At 47.3% G+C, this 27,693-nt stretch overlaps 1 protein-coding gene across 1 annotated transcript in view; it reads left to right on the top strand.

The window, feature by feature from the left end:
- The window catches only part of gabrb3 (gamma-aminobutyric acid type A receptor subunit beta3), a 345,776-nt gene that overhangs the window by 283,163 nt on the left and 34,920 nt on the right, over nucleotides 1–27,693 (top strand). Inside the window, exons 5-6 of the mRNA XM_033023257.1 lie at nucleotides 9,478–9,560; nucleotides 12,258–12,395. Of these exons, the coding sequence (XP_032879148.1) occupies nucleotides 9,478–9,560; nucleotides 12,258–12,395 (221 nt within the window). The remainder of the gene's footprint in view (nucleotides 1–9,477; nucleotides 9,561–12,257; nucleotides 12,396–27,693) is intronic.

The following is a 27,693-nucleotide window of genomic DNA, read 5'->3' as shown; positions in this document are numbered from 1 at the left end:
GCTGGTCCCGACATCGTGCGGGGCTCCGTAAAACTGACCGTGTTCAAAAATTCCCGCAGCCGCAGTGAGGCCGTATGCACCGTCTCGACGCCGTACGCAGCGTCTTGACGCCTTACGTCACGTGCGAACTTCCCGCGGACTTGGCTCGAACTTCATGTCACTTACTCGACCTCCGTGCGGCCCCCGCTTCTGGTTTGGTCGCGCTCGCCGCATGCAGTCGCATGCTGGTGGGACCGGCCCTGTACGGGGATCACTCGACCTCCGTGCGACCCCCGCCCGGCCCACGCTTCCGGTTTGGTCGTGCTTGCCACATGCAGTCGCATGCTCGTGGGACAGGCCCTTTAGATTTAGCTCTTGGGGCTAATCGAATCAAGGGATATAGGGAAAAAGCAGGAACGGGGTACTGATTTTGGATGGTCAGCCATGACCATATTAAATGGCGGTGCTGGCTCGAAGGGCCGAATGGCCTATTACTGCACCTATTTTCTATGCTTCTATGTAACATGACCTCCCAACTTCTATACTCACTGATTCTAGAATCTGTCCGATTCCCCTCTCGTTGCCCAGTGACTCTTCCTTTCACATGATCATCAGACCCCTTTGATTCTTCTGCCACTCACCTACTTCAAAGCATACTTTGAAGAAGCCAATTAACATCAGGATGCGACGGGAAGCAGAGCACTCAGGGGAAGGCCCATGAAGATGCTTCAAATAGAGCGACTCAATGACAGCAAACTTCTATCACATTCCCTGGAGGTATTCAGTTCAATGTTTCCATTTTAAACTTATTGCTGCACGCAGATACCAAGAGCAGAAGTAAGCCATTTGATCCCTCGAGCCTTCATGTCCCATGTCCATTTTCGTGCCTGTCCTAACGTCCAACGATTCACTTTGAGCCCAGGGACTTAGCCTTGAAAACAGTCAATGATATAAGGGAAGATAGTCCCAGAGATTTACAACATGCCTGTAAAGCTGCAACATGTAAGAATTTTGTTGTTCTGGTTGTGTGGGACAGATCATTGAATGGCGGAGTAGACTTGATGGGCCGAATGGCCTAATTCACCTATTAGAAACATAGACATAGAAACACAGAAAATAGGTGCAGGAGTAGGCCATTCGGCCCTTCGAGCCTGCACCGCCATTCAATATGATCATGGCTGATCATCAAACTCAGTATCCCATACCTGCCCTCTCTCCATACCCCCTGATCCCTTTAGCCACAAGGGCCACATCTAACTCCCTCTTAAATATAGCCAATGAACTGGCCTCAACTACTTTCTGTGGCAGAGAATTCCACAGATTCACCACTCTCTGTGTGAAAATGTTTTTTCTCATCTCGGTCCTAAAAGACTTCCCCCTTATCCTTAAACTGTGACCCTTTGTTCTGGACTTCCCCAACATCGGGAATAATCTTCTTGCATCTAGCCTGTCCAACTCCTTAAGAATTTTGTAAGTTTCTATAAGATCCCCCCTCAATCTTCTAAATTCCTGCGAGTGCAAGCCGAGTCTATCCAGTCTTTCTTCATATGAAAGTCCTGACATCCCAGGAATCAGTCTGGTGAACCTTCTCTGTACTATGGCAAGAATGTATTACTTATGAACTGTTGCCTTACAGCGCCAGAGAGCCCGGTTTGATCCTAACTACGGGTGCTGTCTGTATGGAGTCAGTACCTTTTGATTGCAGATGGCAATTAAACTCTCTTGACACTCAACTCTCTCAACAAAATCATTTTTCATTATTTTGGCCCTTATCTTGGGATAAAAATTGAATATCATACATTTAACTGTTTATTATTAGTTAACAGGCCTGTTGGCAACATTGTCTCTAGTGTGTAGGAGAGTGCTAGCGACGAACATCGATCACCCTACACAAGCACTATCCAATGCATTATCCAACAATTTTACCATAGCCAATTAACCTACAAAACTGTACGTCTTTGGGTTGTGGAAGTAAACCGGAGCAAACCCACACGGTCACAGGGAGAAAGTACATACTCCTTACAGACATCAACCGTAGTAAGGATCAAACACGGGTCCCCGGTGCTGTCAGGCAGCAGTTCATATGTTCATAAGTCGTAGGAACTGAATTAGGCCATTCGACCCATCAAGTCTACTCCGCCATTCAATGATGGCTGATCTATCTTTCCCTCTCAACCCCATTCTCTTGCCTTCTCTCCGTCACCCCTGACACCCGTACTAATCACAAACATGTACGGATGTACAGTGGCGGCGCCTAGCGGCAGCGGCTCGACTACAGTCGTCTGTCTTTTTTTATTTTTGTCTTGTTAAATGTATGTCTTGAGTTATTTTTATTTTATTTTTTTAGCTGTGTATATGTGGGGGGTGGTGGGGGGGGCTGTGGGGGAAACCGTTTTAAATCTCTTCCCTGTGCGGGGACCCGACTATTCCCTGTCGGGTCTCGGATGTCGTTGGGCCTAACATCGTGGAGCCGGTGGCAACCTCCGGCCGGGACTAACCTGAGGGCTCCAGTTGCAGAGCCTGCGGAACTGACATCGCGGAGCTGGCCAACTTTGGAGCGGGAAGAGCTGTGGTGGCGTGCGGCTGCGACCCGACTTTTGGAGTTCGGAGGCACCGGCCGCAGACCCGGTGGACGGGAACATCGGGAGCTCGCAGGTCCCTGGTGGGAGACCGCTTTTCCGAGCTCCGCAACGGCGACTTCTCCCGCTGGAATCGCGGGTTTAGGGACATGGAGCCGGGTCCCAACATCGCCCGGCGTGGCTTAAACGGCCTCAGGACTTACCATCGCCCGCCGGGGGCTTTAACATCGGAGCCCCAGTTCCCCTCGACACTGCAGTTGGACTGCTGGACCACGGGAGAAGGAACAAAGGGAAGAGATAAAGACTTAGCCTTCCATCACAGTGAGGAGATGTTGGAGACTCACTGTGATGGATGTTTATGTAAACTGTGTTAAGTGTGGGTCTTGGATTGTTTTGTAATGTAAAAAACTGTAGAAATGATATTTCGTTCAAACCTAGGTTTGAATGACAATAAATTGCATTCCATTCTATTCTAAACCTATCAATCTCCACCTTAAAATAGCCACTGGCATGGCCTCCACAGGCTTCTGTGGTAGTGGATTCCACAGATTCACCCTTTAGAAAGGAGAAGAATTACCCTTCTCCTTTCTAAAGGTACGTCCTTTTATTCTAAGGCTGTGGCCTGAGGCTTGCTCCCCCCCCCCCCCCTACATTCGCAACAAGGACTGAGTCCCCCTTGTCCTCACCTTCCACCCCATCAGCCGTCGCATACAGCATATAATCCTCCAACATTTTTGCCACCTCCAACGGGATCCTACTACTGGCCACATCTTCCCATCTCCACCCCTTTCTGCTTTCCCTCCGCAACTCCCTGGTCAACTCACCCCTTCCCACCTAAACAATCCCCTCCCCAGGTACTTTCCCCCGCAAACACAGGAGATGTAACACCTGTCCCTTTACCTTCCCCCTCGATTCCATCCAAGGACCCAAACAGTCTTTTCAGGTGAGGCAGAGGTTCACTTGCACCTCCTCCAACCTCATCTACTGTAACCGCTGCTCTAGGTGTCAACTGCTCTACATCGGCGAGACCAAGCGCAGGCTCGGCGATCGTTTCGCTGAACACCTCCGCTTAGTCCGCCTTGACCTACCTGATCTCCCGGTTGCTCAGCACTTTAACTCCCCCTCCCATTCCCAATCTGACCTTTCTCTCCTGGGCCTCCTCCATTGTCAGAGTGAGGCCTAGCGCAAATTGGAGGAACAGCAACTCATATTTCACTTGGGTAACTTACACCCCAGTGGTATGAACATTGACTTCTCTAACTTCAAATAGCGCTTCCTTTCCCACTCTCTCCATCCCCTCTCCCTTCCCAGTTGTCCCACCAGTCTTACTGTCTCCGACTACATTCTATCTCTGTCCCACCCACTCCCCTGACATCAGCCTGAAGAAGGGTCTCAACCCGAAACAAAATCCATTCCTTCCCTCCATCTTTAACTGTACATCTTTAGAGTGTGGGAGGAAACCGAAGATCTCGGAGAAAATCCACGCGGTCACGGGGAAACGTACAAACTCCGTACAGGCAGCAGCCGTAGACGGAATTGAACACGGGTCTCCGGCGCTGCAAGCGCTGTAAGGCAGCAACTCTACCGCTGCTCCACGTGGCCACCCGTCTAACAAAAACAACAAATCTAAGTTGTGATAAGGTGCCACACGTGAGGCTGCTAAGGAATACTAAACTAAATGGGACCTGTTGGGTCCACCACTCACCCATAGCCCCTAATAGCGCAGGCGCGGCTCATTACTCCACATCCCCGAGCACTCCCTCCCCCTCCTCTTCATGGGTGGGAGGGGAGGATGGGAGGGGGAAGGGAAGTGGGGTGTGTGGCGGGGGGGGTGTGGGATTGGAGGAGAGGAGGGGTGTGTGTGGACGGGCAGGGGGGGGGGGGGTTGTGGAGGGAGAGGTGTTTTTTGGGGGGGAGTTGTGGGGGGAGAGGTGTATGTGGGCGGGTGGGGGGGGGGGGGTAAGCTTAGAGAAAAGACGAGGAAGAGCAATGGGCGAGAGGGGGGTATCATGGGGGAGGAGCCAGCAAGGGGGACCAGAGGGGTAGTGGCTGGAATTGGTGGTGCGATGGGGACTCACAGCAGGCGCTGGTCGCTGGTCGTTCTCCTCCGCCGGGATCAGGGTCTCCGCTTTCCGTTTGGCGACATCGGCGACATCTCCGACACCGGGCTGGGCTGGGTCTCCGACGCTGGGCTGGGCTGGATCTTCAACTCTGGGCTGGGCAGGGTCTCCGACGCTGGGCTGGGTTTCTGGCGCTGGGCTGTTCGGGGCTGGGCTGCTTCGGGTCCCTCCGAAAATTACGTCCGGTCGGAAACCTCCGCCGGCCATCCTCAGCTTCAGTAAAGACGCAATGGTGCGGGAAGGGGGCGGACCGTCCTGGTGAGTGACAGGGGAAGAGACTAATCCGCGCGGCGCTGAACGGCAGGAGAAGGGATCGATCTGCGCACGCGCGGATTTTACGATTTTTTTAAACCTCAGCAACTTTCACGACATTCAACCGATCGGACCAAAACTTGGTACAATCGCAGTAACGGAGAACGGTGAGCGAACTGGTGAAAATCGTAGCGCGATCGCAAACCGTTTTTGCGCAAATAGAAAGACCGCACAAACCGGAAGATAACAAGATCATAGTTTTAGTTATGTATAGAAAGAATAGATGAGAGCCCACGGTATCAAAGGGCAGATACTAGACTGGCATGGATAGCAGTTTGGCTGGATGGCAGAAGACAAACAGTGGCAATAAAGGAGGATTTTTCTGGTTGGCTGCCAGTGACTAGGGGTCACTAGCGGAGTTTACTCCTATAACTTATGACCACATGACCATGAAGGCCCGTTGTCCTGGCGGCGTTGCAGGATCGGCCTGGCCAAGCGTAGCCACGGTGTCCTCCACCGCCACTCCACCGCTGTCCGGTCCACGTGCCCGACCTCTTGGAGCAGCTAGCCCTTGGCATTGTCGAATCTGATTTCATTGAGAAGCCCTTTGATGTGTGTTTCTGTTCCGAATTGACTTGTCCCCCATGTTCAGAATTCCCGGCCTTGCATTGACCCCATGAAAGCCCAGGGTTACTGAGTGACTGAGTTTGCCACTTTTGTCATTCTGCTGCAGTATTGTTTTCCCACATGAAATGCAGATGCAGTGAGCGCATGGCTGCATTCTTCAGCATCACCCTGAAGGCTCTCCCTCATCCATTAGTCCTGGCATTACATCTAGTCACCCCTATAGAATCAGAACACCCCCCCCCCCCCATTCATTTAACTGGGGTAGCCAGCCTGGAGAGTAGGCAACCTAATGAGTTTTAATCATTTATATTAGCTTGTGGTTTTTAATGAATTAGAATGTTTAAAATGTTATTAATTAACATCTGTAACATAATTTTTCCGTTACAATATCATTTACAATTTGAATGTTTCTGTAAACAATATTTCAAATATAACCATATATAACCATATAACAATTACAGCACGGAAACAGGCCATCTCGACCCTTCTAGCCCGTACCGAACACGTATTCTCTCCTAGTCCCATATACCTGCGCTCAGACCATAACCCTCCATTCCTTTCCCATCCATATAACTATCCAATTTATTTTTAAATGATAAAAACGAACCTGCCTCCACCACCTTCCCTGGAAGCTCATTCCACACAGCCACCACTCTCTGAGTAAAGAAGTTCCCCCTCATGTTACCCCTAAACTTCTGTCCCTTAATTCTCAAGTCATGTCCCCTATATATAATGTAGGAAGGAACTGCAGATGCTGGTCTACACTGCAAAATGTTGGAGTAACTTAGCGGATCAGGCAGCAACTCTGGAGCGAAGAAATGAGTGATGTTTCAGGTCGAGATCCTTCTTATAGGGCAGCACAGTGGCACGGCTAGTAGGGCTGCTGCCTCACAGCACCAGAGACCTGGGTTCAATCCTAACCTCAGGTGCCGTCTGTGTGGAGCTTGCACGTTCTCCCTGTGATAGCATGGGTTTCCTCCGTATGCTTCGGTTACCTGGGCTTGTGAGTTAACTGGCCTGTATAATCATAGAGTGTGGAAACAGGCCCTTTGGCCAAACCTGCCCACACCGACCAACATGTGCCATCTACACTAGTCCCACCTGCTCGCATTTGGCCCGTATCATCTCCATGTATGTGGGTAAATGTTGCAAATCGGTGAACTTCTAGATGGCAGCATAGGGTGGAACATAGCACCGCTGCTTAAAGATTTTAGAATATAAACCATAACCTTGCTCCAACTAGTAACTTGAATTGATTAAAATATAGAAACAAAGAACTGGAGGTGCTGGTTTATACCAGCATCTGAAGAAGGGTCCTGACCCGAAATGGCACCCATCGTTTTTCTCCAGAGATGCTGCCTGACCAGCTGAGTTACAGCAGCACTGTGTCTATCTTCAATTGACTGAAAGATTGATTGATTGAAAGATACATCATAGAAACAGGATTCTGGGCCCACCGAGTCAACATCGACCATCGATCACAAATTCACACCAGTTCTATGTTAGGTAGACAAAGGTGCTGGAGAAACGCAGCGGGTGCGGCAGCATCTATGGTGCGAAGGAAATAGGCAACGTTTCGGGCCGACACCCTTCTGCAGACTCCATAGATGCTGCCGCACCCGCTGAGTTTCTCCAGCACTTCTGTCTACCTTCGATTTTCCAGCATCTGCAGTTCCTTCTTAAACAACCAGTTCTATCTTATCCCACTTTCGCATCCACCACATACACACCGGGGGTAATACACAGAGGCGAATTAACGTATAAACCCGCATGCCTTTGGGATGTGGGCAGTAACCCACTGGTTCATCGGGTGAACGTACAAACTCCGCAGTGACAGCACCCAAGGTCAAGATCAAACGCTGGTCTCTGGCACTATGAGGCAGCAACTCTACCAGCTGTGCCACTGTGCTGCCTCAAATGTGAAGTCATGAATTCTATTTCTGAAATTTATTTTGTGGAATCTAAGTTTGCGGGATGATGCATGGCCGTGTCCTTCATTGTTAAACACAAGTGCATCATCTTTGTTACTCTCAGTGGAGTTTCATGGAAGCGGAGGATTGTTCCATTAACCTCAGCAACGGAGAGGGTTTGTGAAGTCGTTCACAATGCAGGCTGATATATTTAAGACATTCCTCACGTCTGTGCACGTTGAAACGGTCTCCTTCTGGTTGAAGAGTGCACCTGCCTTAATCTTGGTCCAACCCAGGCAAATGCAACTGACGTCAGCAGTACATCTGCCTGGAATCCAATTTGGTGAATCATTAGAATCTGGTGAATCAGGTCACTGTGATCTCCAAATGCTTCACAGTCAATAGGAAACAGTGTCTGACACCTCTCAAAGAACCCAACTTGGTGTGAAATACAAACTCTTTGGGCCGTATTAGACAAACTGAAGAATTGCCTGGTTGAATCTTATCAAATAGTGAAAAGCCTGGATAGAGATACAAAGATATGCTGGGTTTGGAGGGATTTGGGACGAAAGCAGGCAGGTGGGACTAGTGTAGATGGGGAATGTTGGTCGGTATAGGAAAGATGGGCCGAAGGGCCTTTTCCCCACTGTATGACTCTATGAACTCAGGTAGCATCTGTGAAGGTGATGAAGCGGGTTGGGATGAATCAAAACATCTGAAGATGGTTCTGAATCTCACACATCATCTATCCATGTTCTTCAGAGATGCTGCCTGACCCGCTGAGTTACTCCAGCACATTATGTCCATTCCATACAACACATACAGCATGCCACATGATCTGCTGTACAGCTCAATAAATCTGCACCGACCATCACCCACGTCTCCGCCATTAATCCCATTTTCACGCAGCAAGGGCAAGTTACAGTGGCCAACTAGCCCAACGACTGGCGTGTCTTTGGGATGTGGTAGGAACCTCCAGGTGGTCTAAGTGACAAGCGGCAAACTTCATACAAATGGCACCCGAGATCAGGATCGGTAGTCGTGTCTCCAGCTCTCTGAACAGCAGCTCTGCCTGTTGCACCTTCCTGCCACCCCAACTGCCCCAAGAAGACAAGCGGCACAGTGCCGTACTCGTAGACTCGGCTTGTACTCGTCTAGAATTTAGAAGATTGAGGGGGGATCTTATAGAAACTTACAAAATTCTTAAGGGGTTGGACAGGCTAGATGCAGGAAGATTGTCCCCGATGTTGGGGAAGTCCAGAACAAGGGGTCACGGTTTAAGGATAAGGGGGAAATCTTTTAGGACCGAGATGAGAAAAACATTTTTCACACAGAGAGTGGTGAATCTCTGGAATTCTCTGTCACAGAAGGTAGTTGAGGCCAGTTCATTGGCTATATTTAAGAAGGAGTTAGATGTGGCCCTTGTGGCTAAAGGGATCAGGGGGTATGGAGAGAAGGCAGGTACAGGATACTGAGTTGAATGATCAGCCATGATCATATTGAATGGCGGTGCAGGCTCGAAGGGCTGAATGGCCTACTCCTGCACTTATTTTCTATGTTTCTATGTTTCTATGTAGCATTAGAGCTGCTGCCTTACAGCACCAGAGACGCGGGTTTGATCCTGACTACGGGCGCTTGTCTGTGCGGAGTTTGTACGTCCTCCCCGTGTCTTGCGTGGGTTTTCACCGGGTGCTCCAGTTTCCTCCCACACTCCTATGACGTACAGGTTTGTATGTTAATTGGCTTCGGTAAAATTGCAGATTATCCCTAGTGTGTGTAGAATTAGAGCTAGTGTACGGGGTGATTGCTGGTCGGTGCGGACTCGGTGGCCACAGTGCCTGTGTCCGCACTGTATCTGTAAACTTTAACGATCATGTCACATAGCCCCGTGGGGGGCTGAAGGGAGGAAGGGTCCGGGCAATAACTAGGAGAAACGGGAAGAGTTGACGTCTTCGGGAATATATGTGTGGCTTCCACACTGACCTTTTCCTTCCTTTTGCTTTGTTGCAGAATCACAACAACAGCTGCGTGTATGATGGATCTACGGAGATATCCACTGGATGAACAAAACTGCACACTGGAGATAGAAAGCTGTGAGTATTCTCAGCTGCCGCCACCTCAGCACTGAAACATGATCAAATATTCGTTTAGCTTTAGAGTCGCAGAGAGACACAGTGTAGAAACAGGTCCTTTGGCCCAACTTGCCCATACTGGTCAACATGTCCCAGCTACACTAGCTACACGTCCCACATGCCTGCATTCAGTCCATATCCCTCCAAACCTGTCCTATCCATGAGTTGAATTCTCCCAATTTTGCTAGCCCTTGCTGTCTCCTCCCCTTCCTTAACCCTCTAGCTGTCTCCTCCCACCCTCCCATCCGCCCGCCCTTGGGCTCCTCCTCCTCCTCCCCTTTTCCTTCTTTCTCCCCCCCCACCCCCCATCAGTCTGAAGAAGGGTTTCGGTCCGAAACGTCGCCTATTTCCTTCGCTCCATAGATGCTGCTGCACCCGCTGAGTTTCCCCAGCAATTTTGTGTACCTTCGATATTCCAGCATCTGCAGTTCCCTTTTGAACACTATCCATGTACCTGTCCACCTGCTTCTTAAACTTTGGGATAGTCCCAGCCTCAACTACCTCCTCCGGCAGCTTGTCCCATTCACCCTTTGTGTGAAAAAGTTACCCCTCAGATTCCTATTCAATCTTTTCCCCTTCATCTTCAACCTATGTCCTCTGGTCCTCGATTTACCTACTCTGGGCAAGAGACTCTGTGCATCTACCCGATCTATTCCTCTCATGATCTTATACACCTATATAAGATCACCCCTCATACTCCTGCACTCCAGGGAATAGAGACCCAGCCTGCTCAACCTCTTCCAAAAGCTCAGACTCTCTAGACCTGGCAACATGCTGGTAAAATGTAGGTTATTGTCACGTGTACCGAGGTACGGTGAAAGGCTTTTGTTGCATGCTATCCAGTCAGCAGCAAGACAATACATGCTTACAATCGAGCCATTTACAGTGACTTATAATGTCACCCGTAATGTTACGCAACTCATAGTGTTAGAGCGATCCTTTCTAAGCAAGTGGTGTTCCCCTGACCCCAATTTTTAAAAATCTCTAATTTAACAATTTTTTTTTAATTTCATCGTCCATATTAGCTCATTTTGATGTTTCTTCCGAACAATTTATTTTAAAAATATCTTGCTGTGCGAATCTCTTCTCCACTTGGGAAGAATGCAGCTGGGAGTCGGAAAACAGTAAGCACTTCATCGCTCCTGATTAGGCAGTGGCCTGATTCTCAACCATAACGCCGGACAAACGATGCTCACATTTTAATCAGATTCAGCCTGAATGAAGGAAAATACTGGGACGCAGTTTGTTCTGTGTGCTCTACTACGGATGACTTCACATGTCAAAGGAATCACTCCCCACCCCCGGGCTCCGACAGAGACTTTCTCAGTGGCCGGGAGGTTAAGGCCAAAGTCGGGACATTGCTGAGATCCATATGCTCTGCAGTGTACTGTTTGAACACTGGGCGTTTCATTCAGTTCCGTGCCGATGGGGGAAGTTTGCAGAGAAAGGAACAGCCCAGAATGTCTGTGCCAAATGGTTGGGCAACTATTAGACAGGCACATGGATAGGACAGGTTTAGAGGGATATGGGCCAAACACAGGCAGATAGGACTAATGCAGCTGGGACATGTTGGCCGGTGTGGGCAAATCGGGCTGAAGGGCCTGTTGCCACACTGTAGGATTCTATTAACAGGATGCTAAGTTAAGCTCATTTCCTCTGTTTGCTTGTGATCCGTATCACCTCTGTTCCCTGCATATCTATGTCCGCCTCTCAAAATCCTCTTAAATGCCATAGTCGTAACTGCTTCCACCATGATCACTGGCAATGTATTCCAGGGACCCACCACTGCATGCCAAAATAAATATCATGCCCCAAACATCTCCATTAAACTTTCCCCCATCTGACCTTACAGCAATGCACTCAAGACTTTGACATTTCCATCCTGGGTAAACGGTTCTAACTGTTTACCCTGTCTATGTCTCTCATACCTTTATACACTTCTATCAGGTCTCTCCTTAGCCTCTGATGCTCCAGAGAAAACAATCCAAGGTTGTCCAACCTTATAGTTAATATCATGTGATCTAGTTTAAACTAGAGTAGATCTCAGGACATGCCATAAACAAAATGTATTGTCATTATTTTCCTGTGTTATGCTGGCCACATCTCCCAAACTAGTGACCTTTACCTTTAAGAAGGACACAGAGTCATTGAGTTTTAAAACCACCTCCCATGAGTTTTCGCCCATTGCAGACTTGGTTATGAAATAGTACTCTTGTTATTGGCGGCCACGGTGGCACAGCGGTAGAGTAGCTGCCTTACCGCGCTTGCAGCGCCGGAGACACGGGTTCGATCCCGACTACGGGTACAATCTGTACGGTGTTTGTACGTTCTCCCCGTGACCGAGTGGGTTTTCTCCGAGACCTTTGGTTTCCTCCCACACTCCAAAGACGTACATGTAGGTAGGATCATTGGCTCGGTGTATGTGGCAAATTGTCCCTGGTGTGTGTAGAATAGTGTTAATGTGCGGGGATCGCTGGTCGGTGTGGACTCGGTGGGCTGAAGGGCCTGTTTTCGCGCTGTATCTCGAAACTAAACTAAACTATCGAGGTCCTAAAGAAGTCCTTCCAAAAAGAACTGCAGGGCGTTTAAACTCTGAGTCTGCTGAGTAAGTATGGATAGATGCATGTGACTAATGTCCTCTTTACCTTCGACTTTCAGATGGTTACACCACGGATGACATTCAGTTCTACTGGCGGGGCGGAGAGGATGCCGTGACTGGAGTACATAAGATTGAGTTACCACAGTTTTCTATCGTGGAGTATAGGCTGGTATCCCGCAATGTTGTTTTTGCTACAGGCAAGTCTCAATTCTTTCAGGATATGTACAATTTTCCAGATTACATACAGTGCGATAGTTCCTGCCTCAACTATCTCATTCGGTAGCCTGTTCCACACGCCCGCCACCCTGTGTGTGAAAGTTACCCCTCAGGTTCGTATGATATCTTTCCCCCTCACCTTCAACTTATGTCCGCTGGTTCTCGATTCCCCTACTCTGGGCAAGAGATTCTGTGCGTCTACCCCATCTATTCCACTCATGATTTTGTACACCTCTGTAAGATCACCCCTCATCCTCCTGCGCTCCAAGGAATAGAGTCCTAGCCTGCTCAACCTCCCTCTACAGCTCAGGCCTTCGAGTCCTATAATGGCGCCGAGCTTGCGAGCCATCTCGAGTATTACTTGTACAGTTGAGATCGCGTATTTCTAGTAGAGTTGCTGCCTCAAAGAGTAAGAACCCTGGGTTCAATTCCGACCCCAATTCCGACCACAACCTGTGATTTAATTAAAATAAACATAGACAATCCGCCATCTGTGTGGAGCATGCATGTTCTCCCTCTTACTGCGTGGGTTTTCTCCTCGTGCTCCGGTTTCCTTCCACATCCCAGGAGGGGATGTGCAGGGGGGGTTGGGTTATTGGCCTCTGTATATTGCCCCTGGCATGTTGCATGCGTGCATGTGAAAGTGGGATCATATAGAATGAGTGTGAACAGGTGATCGATGGCTGGCATGGGCTGAAGGACCCGTTTCCGTGCAGTATCTTCCAATCAATCAACAATACAACAAAAAACGCACCTCAGATATCTGCCCTTGGCCTCTTACATGGCCAGAGTGAAGCCACTCACAAGCGGGAAGAATGGTACTTTGTTTTCTGCTTGGGTAGCCCACAACCCAAGGGTATGAACATTGAATTCTCCAATTTCAAGTAATAACCGCCGCTATCCTTGCCCTCTTTCCACTGCCTTAGTCATAGAGTGAAACATTGTGGAAACAGGCCCTTCGGCCCAACTTGCCCACGCCGGCCCAACTTGCCCACGCTGGCCAACATGTCCCAGCTATACTGCCCTACTTTGACAAAAGGAAGCAACTGACAGAAAGGCGTAAATGAGGAAAACGTGTTTTTCTTTCAGTTCTCTGTGATGGAATTTCTTACTTCTCTGGTATAAATATTTTCAAATTGTACTCAGAGAAGGCTTATTTTGTTCACCATTGTGTCGAGCATATCTCAAATACCCTAAAACAAGCAAGAACTCAATTTTGACAAAATTGTCAGTTGAAGCCACTGCCCTTTTGTCAAATTAGGGCAGTACTAGTCCCACCTGCCTGCTTTTGGTCCATATCCCTCTAAACCTGTCCTATCTATGTACCTGTCTAACTGTTTCTTAAATGTTAGGGTAGTCCCAGCCTCAACTACCTCCTCTGGCAGCTTGTTCCACACACTCACCACCCTTTGTGTCCCTCCTACCTACCCTAACGTGTACCCATTTCCCCAAATATCTCCCACCACCCAGTCACCCTGCTCTTTTCCCACTGCCACATGCTTATATCTCACCCCTGAGTTCCATTTTCCCCTTTATTCCCCTCTTTCCCCTCTTTCTCCTCTCCCTTAACTCCGTCCACCAATATCTCTCCCAATGTTGCCTCTTCTTCTTTCTTTATCTGACACTATTGTTTCCTCATCATCTTCCAAAGCTCATTTTAAGACCTACTCCTGAGAAAGATCTTGTTCAGAAATAGTCATTTTATATGGAGTCGTACAGAGTGGAAACAGGCCGTTCGGGCCAACTCGCCCACACCGGCCAACATGTCCCATCTGTACTAGTCCCACCTGACTGTGTTTGGCCCATAACCCTCCGAAGCTGTCCTATCCATGTACCTGTGGAGATGTTTCTTAAACCTTGCAATAGTACCTGCCTCAACTACCTTCTCTAAGGTACACAAAAAGGCTGGAGAAACTCAGCAGGTGCAGCAGCATCTATGGAGCGAAGGAAATAGGCAACGTTTCAGGCCAACTACCTTCTCTGGCAGCTTGTTTCATACCCCCACCTCCCTTTGTGTGATAAGGTTACCCTTTTGATTCCTATTAAATCTGTCCCCCCCCCTCACTTTAAACCCATATCCTCTGCTTCCTGATTCCTCAACTCTGGACAAGAGACAAAAACTAACAGCGTGCAGAATATAATGTGACATCATTATCGCCTGACATTTACAGAGAAAGTACAGGGTCTGCAGTGAGGTAGACTGGAAGATCTGGACGACACTATAGCATATTGTCGGGCCATACAGTGGACTTATTACGGTGCAGAAGCTATTCCTGAATATGGTGGTATGTGCTACCAAGGAGACATTGTTTGCAAATGATTCAATGAATAGTGTAGGAATAGTGTAGGAGATGCTGGTTTAAATTGAAGGCAGACAGAAAAAGCTGGATAACTTTCTGCAGCATCTCTGGAGAGAAGGAATGATTCGGGTTGCTCATTAATAGGACCCTGCTTGAGACAGCAGGTCCTGCTAATGAGCTTTGGAAGGGGACTTGTGTCTCTATGCTTTAAAATAAAGAGATCCAGTCATTGATGTATGGTAATGGTATTCCCTTTCTAGGAATCTGCGCAGATTCTTACTGAAAGTAGAGGTGAGGGGGAAGTGGGGGGCGGGGGAGGGGTGTATTATAATAATAATAATAATAATAATAATAATAATAATAATAATAATAATAATAATAATAATAATAATAATAATAATAATAATAATAATAATAATAATAATAATAATAATAATAATAAACTATTACGGACTCGAGGTCCAGACAAGGGGCAACATTACATAAAAAATGCATTGCATATTAAAAAATATCGTAAAGTACATATAAAATCTTAGTATATCACATAAAAGCATCATCATGTATAAACTGGAGGCTAGAACCCAACATATGAGGCTGGGAAGGCGTGATAACAAGAGAGAGGTGTATGATGACTAGGATGGTGGGTGGGGGGAGGGGAGAGGGGAGAGGAGAGTGAGTGAGGGAATGCAGGAGTTACTTGAAATCGGAGTAATCAACGCTCATACTGCTGGGTTGTGAGCTGCCCAAGTGAAATATGAGGTGCTGTTCCTCCAATTTACTTGTGGCCTCACTGACAGTGCTGGAGGCCCAGGACAGAAAGGTCAGCGTGGGACTGAGAAGTGGAGTTCAAATGTTTGGCAACCAGTGGATCGCGTAGGCCAAGGCGGACTGAACGTAGGTGTTCAGCAAAATTATTACCAAGTCCACAATTGCCAAGTCTCCAATAGAAAGGAGACCACACCTGGAACACCGGATACAGTAGATGAGTCATAGTCATAGAGTGATACAGTGTGGAAACAGGCCTTTTAGCCCTACTTGCCCACACCGACCAACATGTCCCAGCTACACTAGTCCCATCTGCCTGCCTTTGGTCCATATCCCTCCAAACCTGCCCTATCCATGTACCTGTCTAACTGTTTCTTAAACGTTGGGATAGTCCCTGCCTCAACTACCTCCTCTAGCAGCTTGTTCTTTGCAGCCACCACCCTTTGTGTGAAAAGGTTACCCCTCAGATTCCTATTGAATCTTTTCCCCTTCTCCTTGAACCTATGTCCTCTGGTGCTCGATTCCGCTACTCTGGGCAAGAGATTCTGTGCATCTACCCGAATTATTGAAAGAGGTGCAAGTAAACCTCTCACCTGAAAGATCTGGCGGGTTCCCTGCATGGAGTTGAGGGAGGAGGTATATGGACCAGTGTTGCATCTGTATGCATCTGCAAAATGTGACTGGACAGCATGCAAAGAAAAATCTTCACTGTATCTCAGTCAAGTGCCTGTCCCACTTTCACGACCTAATTCATGACTTCTGTCAAGTTTGCCCTTGACATACTTGCAGCATGGTCGTCACGAGGTCGTAGGAGGTCGTAGGTAGGTCGAAGCAGGCCGTGATGCTAGTCGTAGGTACTCGTGGCATCAAGTAGGTCGGGGCGTTTTTCTAGCCTGATGAAAAATGTCCACGAATAAAAAAGGGCGTGAATTAGGTCGTGAAAATGGGACAGGCCCTTAAAGGTGACAATAATAAGCAAACACTAATCAAAGCACATAGACGGGGTTCTTCTACTTGCGTATGATGTGTACAGCCTAAAGTTGCAGGACAATTTGTTCTATTTGATCTTATTTGATTGTGCACGCCAGGTTGATTGCATTCGTCGAAACAGGGCGGACCACGTGAAGGTTGCAATCTCCCACCTCATAGACAGGGTTCAGTACCTTGGACAGTTCTCAGGCACATTTCACACAAAAACTCACTGACCTGATCATTTCAAACTTCACAAACAGTGCTTGGTCCATTGGACCGTAGTAAGTGTAGGTGGGGCCTTACAAGCTTCTCAGCAGAAGGTGCTCCTTCCAGGAGCCCAAGGAGGGGAACCACACGTGGAACGTGTTATAAACGGTTGGTGTTAAAATGGGAAACTTGTAGCTTAGTTGCCGCCCTTTAGGTGGTGACTCTTTGCATACCTTTAGAATATCACTGTGACTTGTCATATATGACAATAAACTATAAAGAAAAGTAAGACATTCACCCATGCTCCTTCCAAATCTCATTGTTTAGAATTTTTGTAATGCACAGGACATGCTTCTTCCAAAGAATGTAACTGCGAGCTCTCCATCTCTTGGACTTAGATTGGGCTTCCTCCTACTGAAATGTGAATACTTGAGCCTGCCTTCTAACCCTCACACACTGGACCCGTTCCTTTGTAGATTTATCGGCAGGACTTCCTCTTTCAAAGCCCGCAGACAAACCTGGACCTCACACAAATCATAGCCAGTCAAGTCAAGTCTAGTCAAGTCAAATCAACTTTATTTGTCACATACACATACAAGATGTACAGTGAAATGAACGTGGCAATGCTTGCGGGATTGTGCAAAACAACAGAACAGTAACAGTATTTACATTAAAAAAAAGAAGATGCAACAATATTTACGTCCTGGTGAGATCAGAGTTTACAGTCCTGATGGCCTGTGGGAAGAAAATCCATCTCAGCCTCTCTGTTTTTGCTGAATGACAGCGGAGGCGCTTGCCTGACCGCAGCAGCTGGAACAGTCCGATGCTGGGGTGGTAGGGGTCCTTCATGATCCTGCAGGCTCTGGATCTGCACCTCCTGGTGTATAGGTCCTGCAAGGGTAGTTTCCGTGATGCGTTTGGCCGAATGCATTACTCTCTGCAGAGCCTTCCTGTCCTGGGCAGAGCTGTTGCCAAACCAGATAGAGATGTTTCCGGTCAAGATGCATTCTACAGCACCAGAGTACCAGCACCAGAGTACCCCCACTATGTAGAAACAAAATAACTACAGATGCTGGTTAATACAAATAAGTATCTTAACCTGAAAAGGTTCAAAGGTTATTTATTGGTCACATACACCTAGGTGTAGTGAAATGCTTCTTGCCAATGCAGCACATAAAGAAAGAATACAGACATAACATTAATAAGAGATTTAAACATAAAGAACATCCCCCCACAATGGCTCCCACCATGAGGGAAGGCACAAAGTCCAGTCCCCAACCCCAGTTCACCCATAGTCGAGCCAATTGAGGCCTCCACAGTTGCCTCTACGGAGGCCCGATGTTCCTGGCCGTTCTCGCCGGGTGATGGTGCTCCGGCGTCGGGAGAATCCTCACAGCGGCTTGGGAACCCTGGAACGGCCGCTTCCGTACTGGAGGCCGCGGCTTCCAAAGCCAACAAGGCCGCGCCGGTTGGAGCTCCACTACTGGCGATCTCGTCGCGAGATCCCATGCTCCCGATGTACAGTTCGGCGCCGCCGCCCACAGCTGGCCGCTCCTCAGACCCACAGCTCCGCGATGTTGTTCCCGGCGGTCTCAGCTCGCCGGAGCTTCAGCGCGGCGACCCAGGCAAGGCATCGCCCGCTCCACGATAGCGCTCCAGCGCTGTGCCGCTGCCGAAGCCGTGGTTCTGGGCGGTCCGCGACAGGAAACGCCGCTCCAGGCCCGCTGGTAGGCCGCGAGGACGGGTCGAAACTGCAGCCCGGAGAAAAGCTGCCTCTCCCACCAGGTTGGGACCCTGAAAGGTAGTTTCCCCATCACACCCCCCCCCCCCCACATAAAAAAGTCTAGAACTCCAGAAACAAAAACACTTTAACTAACTAAAAATAAAAAAAAGATGAAAAGACAGACAGCAGCTGGCTGGGCAGCCGCGCACAGGTCAGCGCCCCCTGTTGAAGTGTCACCTATCCATGATCGCCAATGATGCTGCTTGATCTGCTGGGTTATTCCAGCACTTTTTGTCCTTTTGTAGACAGGACTTGATCCCTCCATAGGTCACAGTGCATGTTTCCACTAGTGGCAGAGTCTAGGACTAGAGGTCATAGCCTCAGAATTATATGACGTTATTTTAGGAAGGAGATGAGTAGAAAAGTATTTAGCCAGAGGGTGGTGAATCTGTGCAATTCTTTGCCACAGAAGGCTGTGGAGGCGTTCAGTGGGTATACTTAAGGCAGAGATAGATCGATTCTTAATTAGCACGGGTGTCAGAGGTTATAGGGAGAAAGCAGGAGAATGGGGTTAGGAGGGAGAGATAGATCAGCCATGATTAAATGGCAGAGTAGACTTGATGGGCCGAATGGCCTAATTCTACTCCTATTCCTTTTGACCTTATAGCCACGACTTGCTCCTTCCATAGGTCATAGACAGGACTTGCTTTTCCAAAACTCATACTCAGGATATTTCCACCTCGAGCTTTTGGTTTTCCTGTGGTTTCTTTTTACAGACTCTTTTTACAGACTGCTTAGAAACATAGAAACAGAATATAGGTGCAGGAGGAGGCCATTCGGCCCTTCGAGTCAGCACCGCCATTCATCGTGATCATGGCTGATCATCCCCAATCAATTGCCATCTTGTTGTTACTCTGTCATTTATTCATCAATAGCTTTGTCTGTGTCTGACTTTATTCAGCTGTTGTGCAGGACTGTGGTTTTCCACAGCTTGTAGTCGTGATAAACTCCTGCCAAAGCTTATGGGCAAGTTTTCTACTTTTAAAGCTTATAACCAAATGCGAACAAGTTGTAAATTAACAATTAGAATGTGATTAATGCTTCAGATAGATATAATTGTACTTCTACAATATAATTGTGCTTCTTTTATTTCCTGAATAGCTTTTCTAGTTTTGGTACTTTGTAAAAAATTATGAATATGTTCATTTGGAAAGATGGCGTGATCGTTACGTAAGGAAAGGCATCCAGTTTATCAGTGATGTTAGGTTGGATGGATTTGCTGAGGGGATTTTCTCAGTGCGCTTGAACCTTTATCGTAATATAACCCACTTGCCACCCGGATATCACAATCTCATGCTTTTGGTTTTCTTGTGTTCAATTTTTTAAGTCGACAGACTGCTTTCTTGCTATCTTGGAGCTACCCAAACATTTTTTCAATCACTTTGCCTTTTCTCTTACTTTAGTTCATTGTCACATGTACCGAGGTACAGTGAAAAGCTTTTGTTGTCTGCTAACCAGTCTGCGGAGGACAATACATGATTACTATCGAGCCACTCACAGTGCATGGCTCGATTGTAATCATCTATTGATGTCATTCATTCATAACTAAATAACTGAACTTGTGAACATCTGAGAAGGGAATAACGTTTAGTGCAAGGTAAAGCCAGTAAAGTCCCATCAAAGAAAGTCCAAAAAGGGTCTCCAATGAGGTAGCTGGTAGTTCAGGGCTGTTGTCTGGTTGCAGTAAGATGATTCAGTTGCCTGATAACAGCTGGGAAGAAACCGTCCCTGAATCTGTGTTCACGCTTCTGTACCCTTTGCCTGATAGGAGAGGGGAGAAGAGGGAATGGTCAGGGTGTGACTCATCCTTGATTATGCTGCTGTCTTTGCTGAGGCAGCGTGTGGTATAAATGGGGTCAATGAAAGGGAGGTTGTTTTGCGTGATTGTCTGGGCTGCGTCCACGATTCGCTGCAATTTCTTGGCGGTCTTGGAGACAGCTGTTGCCAAACCAAGCTGTGATGCATCCTGATAAAATGCTTTTGACGGTGCATCTGTAGAAGTTGGTGAGAGTTGTTGGGGACATGCTGAACTTCCTAAGCCTTCTGAGGAAGTGCATCAGTTGGTGTGCTTTATTTACCTGTCGTGCTGGAACTTGGTATTATGGATTCTGAATGTATTAACAAACCCATTGAGTTGTTTTAATGGTATCAAGTTGGGAAAAGGGGAAGTACAACGGGATCTGGGGGTCCTTGTGCATCAGTCTATGAAAGTAAGCATCCAGGTACAGCAGGCAGTGAAGAAAGCGAATGGCATGTTGGCCTTTATAACAAGAGGAATCGAATATAGCAGCAAAGAGGTCCTTCTGCAGTTGTACAGAGCCCTAGTGAGACCACACCTGGAGTGTTGTGTGCAGGTTTGGTCCCCTAATTTGAGGAAGGACATTCTTGCTATTGACGGAGTGCAGCGTAGGTTTACAAGATTAATTCCCGGGATGGCGGGACTGTCATATGCTGAGAGGATGGAGCAGCTGGGCTTGTACACTCTGGAGTTTTGTAGGATGAGATGGCATCTCATTGAAACATATAAGATTGTTAAGGGCTTGGACACGCTAGAGGCAGGAAACATGTTCCCGATGGTGGGGGAGTCCAGAACCAGGGCCCACAATTTAAGAATAAGGAGGAAGCCATTTAGAATGGAGACGAGGAAACACTTTTTCTCACAGAGAGTTGTGGAATTCTTTGCCTCAGATGGCAGTGGCGGCAGGTTCTCTGGATGCTTTCAAGAGAGAGCTAGATAGGACTCTTAAAAATAGCGGAGACAGGGGATATGGGGAGAAGGCAGGAATGGGGTACTGATTGGGGATGATCAGCCATGATCACATTGAATGGCGGTGCGGGCTCGAATGGCCTACTCCTGCACCTATTGTCTATTGTCTATTGTCTGTTGTTTTTCAATAATTATCGCAGAATATTCCGAGTTTCAACTGTAGTTCAACGAGTAATTCTTTGACTAAATCAATACGTCAGGAGAATTAGTCAATTCTACTGAGGTAAAATGGAAACTATACTAGAATAAAACATGAGGATCTCTGTACCCTGCTTAATATCTGCGGTGCTTTCTTCAAAGGGAAATATCCAAATAAGGGCACAACACTGGTTTTCCCGTAACTGGTGGTCTAGCTACTCCTTTAATCCAGACAAAATTACAAGAGTGCACTTGGAATCCCAATGAAAATGTGGCGCCTAGGCAGGGTGAGGCGGTCGATCTCGACTTTGGGTTTTTTTAATTTTTAAGACCTCATTGGGACCCCAACGCCAAACAGCGGGTTAAATGTTGCCCTTGCGGCCAGAGCTGGCAGATTTGTTATCATAACTGACTTCCGAGGCCAACTTCCACAGACCAATAGTTTGGCTCCGCGGCGGCTTAGGCAGACCATTTTGGTACCGTTGGACTCCTATCGAAGGTCTTGGCCTTTGTTGGTCAGGCAAAATGGATAATCCAAATAGGGTGCAGGAAGGAACTGCAGATGCTGGTTTAAATCGAAGATCGACACAAAATGCTGGAGTAACTCAGCGGGAATGGCAGTTTCTCTAGAGAAGGAATGGATGACTTTTGGGTCGAGACCCTTCTTCAGAGTGATGTGAGGGGAGTGGGAGGTACATAGATAGGGAAATGTATAGATAAGGAAGCGTAAGGTCTGAAAACAGGACAAAGGAAATGGAGATCAAGGAAAATGTAGAATAGATCATTGTTAGTTGGGAGAAGGGAACAACAAAGCAAACAGAGATAAAATGTAGCCGGAGACAGTAAGACTGGTTGGAGAACTGGGAAGGGGGAGGGGATGGAGAGAGGGAACGCAAGTGCTACTTCAAGTTAGAGGAGTCAACGTTCATACTGCTGGGGTGTGAGCTGACCAAGCGAAATATGAGGTGCTGTTCCTCCAATTTGCACTGGGCCTCACTCTGACAATGGAGGAGGCCCAGGACAGAAAAGTCAGTGTGGGAATGGGAGGGGGAGTTAATTCAAAGAGGCTCTGGAACCTAGGGTGCTGTAAAATCAGTGGTGGCCCTGTATACAATTATAAATGCAATCTCAAATATAAAATGTCATCTTCAATGGATTTTACTCATAGTTATGTCTGCGTTGGAGATGAGAGGAGGCAGACAAGGCATGGCAGACTTTATGGGAAGATTCCATTCTTTTTTTCTGGACAAACCACTGTCCCCATGTTCAAAGCCAGTTACAAAGTAGTTATCGCATCAATGGAGAGTACAGGAAATTGGACAATAGACAATAGGTGCAGGAGTAGGCTACTTGGCCCTTTGAACCAGCACCGCCATTCAATGTAATCATGGCTGATCATCCCCAATCAGTACCTCGTTCCTGCCTTCTCTCCATATCCCTTAACTCCGCTACCCCTAAGAGCCCTATCTAACTCTCTCTTGAAAGCATCCAGAGAACGAGCCTCCACCAACCTCTGAGGCAGAGAATTCCACACATCGATCCTTGGAGCTGAAGCAGAGGCAGGAAAAGAAAAAATGTAATGGCTGAAAAGACTAGTGTGGCTCCAGACCACAGGATTTACGAAGCAGGCATGAGGAGGAATAACATGGACCAGGCACATATCTAAAGGATGTGCAGATGTAGAGGGACCTGAGCATTTACATCTTTGTAAGTCGCAAGGCATTTCCCATAACACAGCAACATAATTGGATTTGCCTGTCGTATGATGTCTATTCAGGAAGAGTTGGGTCATTTTCAGCCTTGGTTGTCATCAATGGTTTTGTTTCATGACAGTACATGCTGGCTTGGCATACCACCACTCTAAAAAGTTATTTTTATTTATTTTTTGTTATTTTGTTTACCAGCCAGGTGGCATGTACGTTTATTCATTGCACGGAGTGGCCCCTTTTTTGTCTACGGAAAAACACCGTTGGCAGTAATTTGGGATTCTTGCTACTTATTTGTCATTGCAGCAAGAAGCTAAATAATTGCACTTGCAAATAGGTAACTTTACTATCTTGTTAATAGGGAGCAGAGCTAATAGAGTTAATAGGGAGCAGATGCAGGAAAAATGTTCCCCATGTTGGGGGAGTCCCGCACCAGGGGTCACAGGTTAAGAATAAGGGGTAGGCCATTTAGGACTGAGATGAGGAAAAACCAGAGAGTTGTGAATCTGTGGAATTCTCTGCCACAGAAGGCAGTGGAGGCCAAATTCACGATGTTTTCAAGAGAGAGTTAGATTTAGTTTTTAGGGCTAACGGGATCATGGGATGTGGGGGAAAAAGCAGGACGGATTTCTAATTTTGGATGATCATGTTGAATGGCTCGAAGGGCCGAATGGCCTACTCCTGCACCTATTTTTTATGTTTTTATGTTTCTATCTCCTGAAGGTTTGCCTATTGTGAAGAAGTTCCCCTCCTCTCTCCGCTGAGAGTTCTGCAACACCCTCTCTCGCTGCTTCCCCTTTGTGATTCCTATGTATTGTCTATATGTCTCGTTTCCCTTCCCCACTGACGCTCAGTCTGAAGAAGGGCCTCGACTCGAAACGTCACCTGTTCCTTTTCCCCAGAGATGCTGCCTGTCCCGCTGAGTTACTCCAGCTTTTTGTGTCTATCTTCGGTTTAAGCCAGCAGCATCTGCAGTTCCTTCCCGCACTGTGAGTAACATTGTTGGCTTGGAAGCTGCCATGCAAAACTCTTCAAAAGGACTGCAAGACGCGGGTTATTAATCTCACAGATCTATATTTAATGTCAGGGCTGCCATTGACAGCAGCGCTGCTGTGGTTAAAAAACCCCTCAGTTTAATGTTTCACGATCAGTTTGTTCACTGCCTTTCGGATGCAACTTCTCACCATAGCAACCCGAGGAGCCATAGCAACCTGCTCCCACCCATAGAAATTGCGGCATAAGGTTGGAATGCCTGACTTGCAGTTGTTGGCTTGCATTTAAAGAATAATCATTGATTGCTTTCCTTCCCCAATCTGCAGTGTGATGTCTGGGTGTCTGTTGAACAAACAGCGCAGGGGGAAAACAAAACATTTCAAAAACATATATTAAAAGCCTTTCGCCATTCACTTTGTAGGTCGCAATCCAAGTAGCCAACACAGCAGTGCTCCTGAGGGTTTACTTGCCTCCATGAACTATTTTTAGCTCACTGAATGCATTAGCTTCCATCGTCAAGTCTTTTAACACAGTCTTGAACCAATTTGAAAATAAATGGACTAACTACAAAGAATATCATGGATATTCTAAGGCCAATGCACTCCAACTGCAGCTTGAGTGGATTAAACCCTGAGAATCTGCATCTTTATAGGTCACTATATTGACCATCTTACCACCACATCTCTCTCTTGTCTTCTTAATCAAGGGTTTGAACTCTAAGGTTAGCATTTTTGGTTCTGCCAGCCTTTCTGTTTTCCCCAACGTCATTATTTGACAAAAGTGGATATTTTTGCTCACAAAAAATATATATATTTGTGGGTGGCACTGTGGCGCTGCAGTAGGTAAAGATGTTGCCTTGTAGATCCAGAAACCCGGGCTCGAACTTGACCATGGGTGCTGTCTGTACGGAGTTTGTACGTTCTCCCCATGATCGCGTGGGTTTTCCCCGAGTGCTCCGGATTCCTTCCACACGCCAAGGACGTACAGGTTTTGTAGGTTAATTGGCTTCGGTAAAAACAGTAAATTGTCCCTAGTGTAACGGGGATCGCTGTGCGAGTCCGTGCCGACCAACAATCCCGCACATCAAAACTATTCTACACACACTAGGGACAATTTACATATACACCAAACCAATTCACCTAACAGCCTGTTCATCTTTGTAGTGTGGGAGGAAACCGATGATCTTGGAGAAACCCACGTGGTCACCGGGAGAACGTACAAACTCCATAGGCGGGACCGAACCCAGGTTGCTGGTACTTCTTCTTCTTGCGTATGGCGTGCACAGCCTAAAGTTGTAGGTCCACTTGTTCTATTTGATCTATTTGTTTGTGCACGTCGGGTTGATTGCATTAGTCGAAACAGCGTGGACCACGTGAAGGTTGCAATCTCCCACCCCTCGCTGGCACTCTAGGCGCTGTAAGGCAGCAGCTCTACCGCTATGCCATCATGCCTGATTGATTAAGAATTATAGGAAGTTATCTGTGCAGGGATCTGGGGGCACATGAGATTTGCCATGTCTGCAACAGATATGGCAATAATTAAAGGCGGAGCATTGCACCTCAAATTCTGAGTTTGGTTGTCCCTATTCCCAGGCAAATCATTAAAATCGTGATTAACGTCCACTAATATGTTATATTTAATGAAGCTGAATGAGTTGGCACACAGCTACGTCACACTGCGCATTATTCGTGTGGCCTAATGTCCTTCTTTACAAATCCTCTGTGTTCTTTCCTCTGCGTCACCCCCTTCTTTCCCCTCTGTGCTTCTGACACAAATGCGATGCATGTTTCCACCATAGACATCGTTGCTCTTGGGCGGCACAGAGGTGCGGCAGTGGAGATGCTGCCTTACGACTGAATGAGGAGTACTGGCAGATCAATTTTCCTCCTGGGATAAATAAAGTTCTTATCATATCGCATCGTTACAGCACCAGAGACCCGGGTCCGATCCTGACAACAGGCGCTATCTGAGTTTGTACATTATCCCTGTGACCGCGTGGGTTTTCTCCGTGTGCTCAGGTTTCCTCCCACATTCCAAAGAGGTACAGGCTTGTGCGTTAATTGGCTTTGGTAAATTGTAAAATTGTCCCAAGTGTGTAGGGTAGTGTTAGTACATGGGGATCGCTGGTCGGCATGGACTCAGTGGGCTGAAGGGCCTGTTTCTGCACTGTATCTCTAAAGTCTCTGCAGTGGGGTATTTTCTTCCCGAATCTCTCAGTCCTCATAATCCTCTTCCCAATTTCAGAAGGCAGCTCGGGAAAATTGGACACTTCAGTAATTTCCCAACATTTGGTTGTTAATTAGGAATATACAACAGCAATTATTTCTCCTCTCCAGCACCCTCTCCTTCTTTGGCTTCTTCGGCTGTTCTTTGGGATTGAGGATGATTCTGAGGAGGCTACCAAGGCCAAAGTAGGAACTACAGATCTTTTCACAAATGGAGCAGAAGGTTGTGGCTGTTTCTCTGGTTTGTGAGCTTTTGTCTGGGCTTCTGTACAGTTCCAATGTGCTCCAAGATTTCTTGACGGAATGCAGCGTCTAACTAGCCCTTACACTCAATAGTGGAGAAGGAATACGCAGAATGATTTCGAGAACCTCAAGTGTTGGAAACATAGAAACATAGAAAATAGGTGCAGGAGTAGACCATTCGGCCCTTCGAGCCTGCACCACCATTCAATATGATCATGGCTGATCATCCAAAAATGACTGAAGAATTCAGTTAGACTGGGAAGTCTTCTGGAAGAGAATTAGCTGGACTGAGAGCCTTTGGAAAAGCAGAGGTTAGTCACGGTGGCGCAGCGGTAGAGTTGCGGCCTTACAACGAATGCAGCGCCAGAGACCCGGGTTCGATCCCGACTATGGGTGCTGTCTGTATGGAGTTTGTACATTCTCCCCTGACCTGCGTTGGTTTTATCCAAAGACGTACAGGTTCGTACTCTGAAGAAGGGTCTCGACCCGAAATGTCACCCATTCCTTCTCTCCGGAGAAGCTGCCTGTCCCACTGAGTTACTCCAGCATTTTGCGTCTCTCTCAGGTTTGTAGGTTAATTGGCTTGGGTAGTGTATAGGATAATCTTAATGTATGGGGATCGTTGGTCGGAGTGGACTTGGTGGGCCAAAGGACCTGTTACCATGCTGTTTTATTCTAAACTAACCTAAACTAGACTGGGAATTCTTCTGAACCTAGGGAGAGAATTAGGTAGATTGAGAGGTTTGGGAAGAGCATACCCTACTGTGCGGCAATGATGTTTAAAGTCAGATGGTGGAGTCAAGCATCACGTCAGTATCCGAAGGATAAATAGTGAAGAAATTGACATGGATGATGTAGAGAAAAGAACACAGATGATTTTTATAGACAGAAAATGCTTTTGCAGGGCATTAGCCAACATGAATGGATGGCCTAACATGACAGAGATTGGAATTCCTCACTGTTCAACCAGATCATGGTTGATCTAATTTTTAACCCTGATGGATTTTTTTAATATCCATGACAATCCAGCATCAACCAATATCAGTTCTCCTTCTTCTTCTTCTTGTGTTTGAGGCAGCAGAAGTCTGCAGCAGGGTGATGCCATCCGGTTCGACATCCGTAGGTGCCCGCCCTAAAAAGGGCGCATGCTCCGGGTTGGCGCCAAGCCGCGGCGACTGAG

Source organism: Amblyraja radiata, chromosome 6 (assembly GCF_010909765.2).
Source record: "Amblyraja radiata isolate CabotCenter1 chromosome 6, sAmbRad1.1.pri, whole genome shotgun sequence".
Taxonomy (NCBI): Eukaryota; Metazoa; Chordata; class Chondrichthyes; order Rajiformes; family Rajidae; genus Amblyraja; species Amblyraja radiata.
The sequence above is the reverse complement of the archived record's forward strand: the minus strand, read 5'-3'. Positions and strand labels throughout refer to the sequence as shown.